The 8258-nt window shown below is 52.4% G+C and overlaps 1 protein-coding gene across 1 annotated transcript in view; it reads right to left on the bottom strand.

Annotated features, from left to right (window-relative positions):
* Positions 1-1361: 1361 nt before the first annotated feature.
* Positions 1362-8258, bottom strand: part of Gas6 (growth arrest specific 6) — a 31274-nt gene continuing 24377 nt past the window's right edge. Inside the window, exons 11-15 of the mRNA XM_057752555.1 lie at positions 7555-7719; positions 6084-6252; positions 4189-4361; positions 2625-2853; positions 1362-1875 (exon numbers count right to left, since the gene is read on the bottom strand). Coding sequence (XP_057608538.1) covers positions 1721-1875; positions 2625-2853; positions 4189-4361; positions 6084-6252; positions 7555-7719 — 891 coding nt within the window. The 3' untranslated portion in view covers positions 1362-1720. The remainder of the gene's footprint in view (positions 1876-2624; positions 2854-4188; positions 4362-6083; positions 6253-7554; positions 7720-8258) is intronic.

Below are 8258 nucleotides of genomic sequence, written 5' to 3'. Positions count from 1 at the left end.
ACTGCTTTCTAAAAGGTGACTTTGCCCTAGGTACATATGGAAAAATCTAGAGACATATTTCTTTATCAGACTATGTGTCTGAGGGAGGATGTGGTGCTGACAAGCGGCCTGAATGCACGGTAGGGTCCCAGGCTGAAGAAAACAGCCCCAAGGATACAATGAAAAATGTAAAAGTTCATCCCTAGAAAAAGAGCTTTGCAATGAATTCAGATGATAAAGATCATAGTCCATCCTACCTCTTCACCTTGTCTTCCCTCAAAACATTCCTGGTACTCCCCTTGGTGTCCTGTAGTTTGGCCACTTGGGCCCAGGGAAGTGAGGATCCCATGGCAGGCAGCTGACAGATGATTATTGCTTTGTTTGGCAGGAGATGGTAGAAGGTTTGGTGCCAGCCAAGGCTGAGGATGGGTGCAACATCGGGGAGGAGAGGTGTCTGCTCTTCCCACAGTGTTGTTGCCTCCCTAGGGCAGATAAGGAATGCCAAGTATGTGGCTGCCCCCCACTACCCTTGTCTGTGTGGTCCAGCTCCAAACCAGCATCTGTCCTGCTCTGTTCTTGGCCTCGTGACCTCCTGGAGAGATCTGGGGCTGCTTGGAGGACATTCATGAGAACATTCCATGAAAACATTCCAGAGTTGCCTCCAACACATGGAAAAACCACTGAGGTCTAGGGGATGCTGCCTCTCCAGTTTAAATAAGATGTGGGCTTCTGTGGCTGCCTGAGGACAAACAGAGAGCTAGGAGCCCCGGGCAGGGCTCTACTTCCTACCTTCTTGGAGTTGTGTTCCAACAGTGTTGTTTCTGTCTTCACCATAACTTACAGGATGCTGGGGTTAAAATCAGCGGCTCCTAACGCCTTCCCTTATGAAGAAATAGTAGCTCAGTGACACTGGGGTGCTGTTTCTTGTGTCTCCTGCTGCCCAGGGAGGGTGCAGTTCCCTTGGTTCTGCTCATAGAGTAGCCTTGAGACAGAAAACCAGACCTTTTCTCTTAAATGGAACAGGGACAGCCAAGAGAAGCAAATGGAGAGTATAGGAAGAGAAGGGGGAATCTGTATAGGTACCACCCCTACATCCTGGCTGCCAGGGGCAGCTTTAAGAAGGGTTCTCTCTGTGGGGGGCTGATGCAGAGGTGTGTAGGACTGTCTTCATTTGCAGAGAAAGCTGAGGTTCTGCAGCTTGCTGGTGAACCCGGTCCCAGCCCTTGCCCTCATCCATGTGAGGAAAGGCTCCTGCCATAGTCCACAGCTGCCTGTCCTGGGACACAAGGACTGTGAGAGCATCATGGCACAGACCCAGAGTCTATTTACCCTAGAAGCTTAGTCCTGAGACACGCCCAGGACAGACCGTGACCAACCCAGGGTTAAAAATGTTTCTGTAAATTTTTATTTTTCCATACTTTAGAATCAGAAAGAAGCATGTGGTAATAAAAATAACAGAATTATTTTCTTCAAATCCACTCAGCTGCAACTTGCCAGCCCTCCAGCCCAACCCTTTCTAGCCAGCTCCCAGCAGGCCAAGGGGCTCTAGGAGCAGCCAATGACCTGATACCAGTCCCATTATGTACATATATATTACAAGGCAAAGAAATATCTCAAGAAAAAAATAGCCCTAAGGGCAGTAGCCCACCTGCTCCAGTGTTGCCGGACCTGCTCGGGAGGAGCCAGTGTGTCCATACCTCTGCTTCCCTTCGCCGTTGGGAAGGTGCAAAGGCCTCTTGTGCTAGAGCGAGGCATGCTCCACAGGTGGGCAGGAGTGTGAGGTGATGTCACTGTGCTTGTAGGAGGCCTCGTCCAGGTCCAGGGTCTTCTGGTTTACCTCCAGGGTCATGCATCCACGGTAGAATGCCGTGACGGGCGCAGAAGTCACTGGAACATCTGAGCAGAAATCCAGGGAATCCCACTTACCATCCTCTTTATTGCTATGGCCAGCCCTGCCTGCATTCTCTTTGCAGGGCATTTGCTCATGGTACCATCCCATGGGGATACAGATCTGTACAGGCATACATCTTTACCCTTCAACCTCCCAGGCACACATACACATGGTCTGTCTTCATCCCTTAAACTCCCCTCCCAGGCATGCATGCATATTGTTTGTCTATCTGCCTTGTGAGTTTCCATGCTTCAGGGCCTTGGGCTCTTTATCTCCCTTGAAGCCTTATTGGTTAAGAAAAAAAAAAAAAAGGTCAGAGAGCTTGTTTGCTGAGAGTAAAGATTGTGCTCGCAAGAGGACTCAGGCCTCTCCATAGCTATCATCTCTGTTCCCCCTGTGGGTCTGTGTAAGGTGGCTGCTTCTGGTAGATGTAAGAAGGGCTGGCAGATGCTCTGTCAGCTACGAAGGCTGCAGATCTCTGGCAGCAGTAGTTAGCTACCTGACTCTTGCATCACCTGCTAACCCTCCCCTCTGTGTTTGGTCTCCTGGACTCCCAGGTCACACCTCCTAGTGGGTGACTCAGAGAGAGGACTGAACTAATAAGAGCTCCCACTCCTGCTCCAGCAGAGAAGCCAGGGAATATTTCCAATAACTAGAACCTCGTCTCAGTCGTTAGCACAGCCCATGGGTGAAGCAAGTCAGCCATACTGGTCCAAGGGATGCCCATGATAGGGATCAGATGAGAGCGCCCTACCTGGCAGGCCTCCAACAAAGGTAAGCAGAGTGCCTTGCAGATGCTTCTCGAGGATGTCCAGTCTCTCCTGCAGCTGGGCAGCACTCACTTCACTCTGGCCCTTGGTACCATCCACTTCCAGGGTGGCCTCACCGTCCCGAAGGGAGACCGTGACTACGTGTTCCTGGCTGTCGCACACTTTGATTTCCATCAGTGCCAGGGCAACATCCTCGACTGCCAGGACCACCAACTGCAGGGGACAGCACAGTGCTCAGGGGATATAGAAGTATAGGGGTTACACGGGCCAGTGTGCCCCCATTCTGTCCTACTAGCCTCTGGTCTTCATAGGCTGGCCACCTCAACACTACCCTCTTCTTGTAGCTCTGCAACCCTTGGGTGTGAGGAGGTCCTGGAACCCTGGTACTTTCCTAGACTGGGGCCCAATATTTGCATGTAAAGCAGGGGACAGCTGAGAGGTGACTGAGGGGGGGGGTGGCTGAGTGGTTAAGAGTAGTGGCTGCTCTTACAGAGGACGTGGGTTTTCTTCCCAGCAACCCCATAGCTCACAACCATTTCTAACTCCAGTTCTAGTGATCTGCCGCTCTCTCCTGGTCTACACAGGCACAACCTCCATACACAAAAACTTCAAAGTCTCTGGGACACTCCTGTTTACCCAGGTCACCCAGCCTGAGATGACTTAAGGATGTGGCAGGACACACCTGTCTTACGCTGCTGTGGCCCCAGCACAGGAAAGAGCACACACTCCCTAGCCTCCCTGGGGTGAACAGGCTGTGCCGGTCGGAGCCTTTGGCTTTTTATCACAATGCAAGGGGTGGGTTGAGATGCCCAGTGGCATGAAGTCTGGTCCTCATGGTGGTATGGATCATGGAAAACAACCCTGTTACTAGTTAGTGTAAGTAGCCAGCAGAGCTCTATGGATTGGGCAGGTGGGGGACAGAACCCTCCTGTTTGGGACGTGAGAGAGAAGAAAGTCTTCCTCTCTTCAACAGCCTCATGTTCTGTAAGAGAACGGGGTCTGGGGGAGAAGGGGAGGCAGCAGAGCCTCACGCAGCATCACTCACCATGATCATCTGATAAGTTATCACAGCTTATGGTGAGGTTAGTGGGTCTGACTCCGAAAGAAACTGGAAATCTCACTGTGTAGTGACACTAGGGACTCTTATGACATCGCCGCTCTACGTGTGGGATACCCTACACTTATCACCCAGCAGCAGCTCACAGGAAGGTTGCAGACCCTGGCTGTACACCTGCACACCAGCCACCTTGGCCAGTGTAGTTTCACTTCACAGTCATGCCCACGTGACTGCACTGCAGCCTTGGCTCCAAAGCTGCAGGGCATCACCCAGCTGTGTGTACGCAGACCTGGTAGAGGTCTGTGTCTGGGAAGGAGTCTCCGGGGCAGGGAAAGGTTCAACGTGTCAATAACCCAGAGAGTGGGCAGGGCCTTGGGACTTTTCCTTGAAGGGGAAGAATGGGAGTCAAACAGGGTTTTCGGAGGCCAGGGGATCCCAGTCCAAGCTGGCCCTGTGTTCTAAGCTGCTTCTGTGGTTCCATTCAATCCTACCTGCTTCTTGAGCTTCTTTGTAGAGTGGTAGTCGACCAGGGCCACAGAGAGGGGGACGACGTGGTTGTCACCCACTAGGGCTAGCAGCACCCCCGTGTCAGTGGCAGGGCGGATCCGAGCCACAACTTCTACTTTCCAGGTGGTTTCCGTGCCGACGTCCAGAGACGTCCGGGCTGCGATGAAAGCGGCACATTACAAGGCAATACAAGCAGGAGAGAGGCGAGAGTGAGAACAGCGAGCGGCGACTCAGACTGGAGCGTCACAAGAGACAGCTCTGCACACCCTGGGAGGGGACCTCCTGGTAAAGGCAGGTGGGGGAGGATGCGACAAGGCTGTACCTCTAAGACCCGTCAGTGTCTCAACAGACAGCACACGGAAAGGAAAGGAGAAGCTCGCCAGCACTGGATGTAGACAATCGGCTCTGGGGCACTGGGGGTGGCTACTCCCTACTCCGAAGTACCCTGCTGGTGCCCTCCAGGTAAAAAAGAGCTATCCGGGGAGCCACAAGGCCAGCACCAAGGGCCATCCACTGCCTTGCTTCACCTCTGCCGAGTTCACGAAGCACCTACTGCAGCTCCAGGCCATGGGCTGCCTCCCTGCTGCCAGCTCCAGGAGACTCCGAAGCATGCAAAATAGGCATGAACTTACGAGGTCATGCCCGCGAAGAGATGTGAGATACACCGCTCCAGCAAGCCCTACATGTGTCTGCACTCTGGTGGCATGGCTTGGCATTCCAGAGCCTCATGGCATGAACTCATCCCCACGTGATACATGTGGATACTGCGTGTTTAAGACACAGCTGGGTGACACTTCATGTCATCTGCATCTAAGGTTGTGCACTAAAGTGGACAGGTGGGTTCTGGTTCTTCCAGGGCAAAGAGCCAGTATTCCTCACCACGTGGGAGCCCTTCACCAACTGAGAGACCAGAAGAGATAATATTTAAGTTTGCCCCTCACGAAGAACTCCGTAGATAACAAAGAGCTGCTGGGAGCCAATCAAGTTGGTCAGCCTCACTATGGTGTGTCGGAGGCTCCGAGGCTGGCCCATTGTCCCCACCCCACCCCCAATTGATCAGATCATGTCCTCTAGCCTCTCCTAGCTGACATGTATAGGGGTTAATTCTCAATAGTTTGTTGAGTATATGAACATAGATTGCAACAATAATAAACACTTTGCTGTGATGGAAGGGGCCAAGCGTACACTCTACCTGGTTGGTGTCTGACAAAGGAAACCGGACCCTGCCTGTTTGGTGAGTTTTCTCAGCATGGTGGTTCATAGATGTCATTACTGTTAGAACTTGAGGTCGAAGGGCCCCAAAATGACCCTCAATGGCTGTTACAGTTTAAGAAATTATGGGTTCTTCTTTAAAGTAGCCTAAGTCCTGAGGGTACAACCTTCTGCTTCCTGGGTCATCCCTAGGTGACTGGTGGCTGTAGATTCTATGTATCCTCCCTCCTCTACCATGTCCTCGAGAAGCACCGCAGAACACACTTTTGCCAGACCCCTTCCTGCTTTCTCTCCATCTGGGCTCGAGTGCCTTCCTGTCTTCATGCTCTTTCCGCCTCTAATCCTCCTCTGAAAGCCACTGGCCAGCGAAGGCCTGGCACACGTCTGAGAATTGCTGCATGCGTTTGGACACGTCCAGTGCTGACCTTTTGGGTTTTCTTCCAGGTAACCCCCTCCCCCTGGCCTGCCCATTCAACCACTTTCTAGCTATTGGACCATGTCTCCATCTCTTCCTCTTCCATGGCTAACTCTATGTGAAGTTCAGATACTTGTCCTGGGACAGGGCCTTGCTTTCCCTGCTGAGCCCTGTCCCAGTTTGTGGGTTAACAGGCTTGTCACTGAGGTAGTCCCACCACAGCTGGCCCCAGGCAGGGCGACACCCACTTACTGTAGTTGAGGCTGAAGAAGGCAAATGCATTGCCAGGGAAGAAGGAGCCCCTCTCGGTCACAGAGAAACACTGCATTTTTGTGTTTGCCTTCACCGTTTCCTGGATGGCGCTGTCTTCCCCATTCAGCCAGTTCCAGCTCCTCATGCACCCGTCCAGGCGAGGGTTAATCTGGAAAAACAGGTAACTCCTGGTGACTTCCTGACCCAGGACACCATAATGGCAGGCTGGAGCAGGAAGGTCGAGAGCCTGGCGCTACAGGACCTGCTGGCAGGGCCCTCTGGCTTACGTATGTGTAAATAAATCTATAGTGTAAAAATAGAGGGAGGGTTCCTCCCCCACCCCCACAAAAGATTTCTTCACTTTTCAAAGACTTCGGGACACCTGCATCCATGCAGAATGAGAACCCGTGTGGCAGTGAGGCAGCGACCTGCTTTGTCTGCCGTGTCTCCTCATTGTAGGGAGGGACAAGGTACCTACCACTGGACCGCGCAGGTCGGGCATTTTACTGTGGCTATACTGTCCCCTTACTCAGGGCTACAAAGCAAAGCTAGAAAGGCCAGGCCACAGATGCCAGTCCCAGACTGACCATATACGCACTGTGTGCAGGCTGTTATATAATCCAATCAGGCCACCCTATGACTGTATACTCACTGTGTGTGGGCTGTTATATAATCAAATCAGGTCACCCTCGTGACTGTACACTCACTGTGTGCAGGCTGTTATATAATCAAATCAGGTCACCCTCGTGACTGTACACTCAGTGTGTGTGCGTGTGCAAAAGTGGTTATATAATCCAATCAGGTCACCGTCATGACTGTATACTCACTGTCTACAAGGCTGTTATATAATCCAATCAGGTCACCGTCATGACTGTATACTCACTGTCTACAAGGCTGTTATACAATCCAATCAGGTCACCGTCATGACTGTATACTCACTGTCTACAAGGCTGTTATACAATCCAATCAGGTCTCCCTCATGACCACACACTCACTGTGTGCAGACTGTTAAATAAGCAAACCAGGCCACCCCATCTTCTGTGTTGAAGAGCTGCAACCATGCATTTGCTGTCATCCCTTTGGGACTCTTCCTGAGGTGGTGACTCGATCAACTACCAGACAGATTTTCCATCTGCACTGGATGTTGACATCCCCCAAACAAGGGCTCTGACCAGTGAGCTAGAGACAGATGAGGTTACAAAGGCCAGGTGTGGTGTAGGCAGAAAAAAACCAGGACTTTGACAAGTGACGCCCCCCCCCCCCAAATGCCTCTCCCACAGGAAATCTAGGTATGGCTAACAATCTAAGGTGTCTTGAGACACATCCAAGAGAGTTACTGATGGACCATGATGGCTGCCAGCATGGTCCCCTCGTGATTGTTAGACTTGGGCTCAGCTGGAGGACAAGCCCCTCTGGGCACAGCCACACCAGAGCTGGCTGCAGACCCCTCTATGGTCAGGGCTGGACTTACAGGCTGGACGAGGTCGTTCTCCTTGAAGGGAATGCCACCCACGGTGAGATTCAGGTGATAGAGGCCTCTCTCCAGCTGGAACAGCTCCCCGGCCACTGCGATCTTCATCACAGCGTCTTTGTTGACCTTGATTACCAGGTTGCGTTCCAGCTCCTCCACAGAGATCTGAGGGGGGTCAGGCAGGGAGGTCAGGCGGATCGTCATTTCTGGAAGGCCCCCAGAGCGTATCATGTGGGCCAAATGCACCACACCTCAGGGTAGGCATTCCATATTTGTGCCTCACAGCCTAACCCATGAGCCTACACCTGTGTCACCTGGGCCCAAGACACTTGACCTCAGTGGGGGACAGGCTATGCTACCAGTGTTTAGGAGCCTGACCCATGAGACCATGCCCATGTCTCCTGGGCTTGTCAAGGGCACTGGACCTCAGGCGAAACAATATCCAAGGTGTCCAGGAAGAGCCTGACCTCACAAGATCACCCTCATATCAGCTGGGTCCAGGAGGAACTAAGCCTTGTTGGAGGCCAGGCTTACTCTCACCTCTGTGGGTTCGCCCCACACCCTTCCTGTAGCTCCCCGTGTGAGCTCACAGGTCAGGGTTCAAAATGGAGACAAGACCTAGCATGCGAAGAGGGCTAGCCTCCCCTCCCCCCATTTTATATTAAAATGAAAAGAACCAGAAGAGAGTCACTGAAGGGTCCTAC

This window comes from Chionomys nivalis, chromosome 20 (genome assembly GCF_950005125.1).
Source record: "Chionomys nivalis chromosome 20, mChiNiv1.1, whole genome shotgun sequence".
In the NCBI taxonomy this organism is placed as follows: Eukaryota; Metazoa; Chordata; class Mammalia; order Rodentia; family Cricetidae; genus Chionomys; species Chionomys nivalis.
This window is presented reverse-complemented; position numbering and strand designations above follow the sequence as displayed.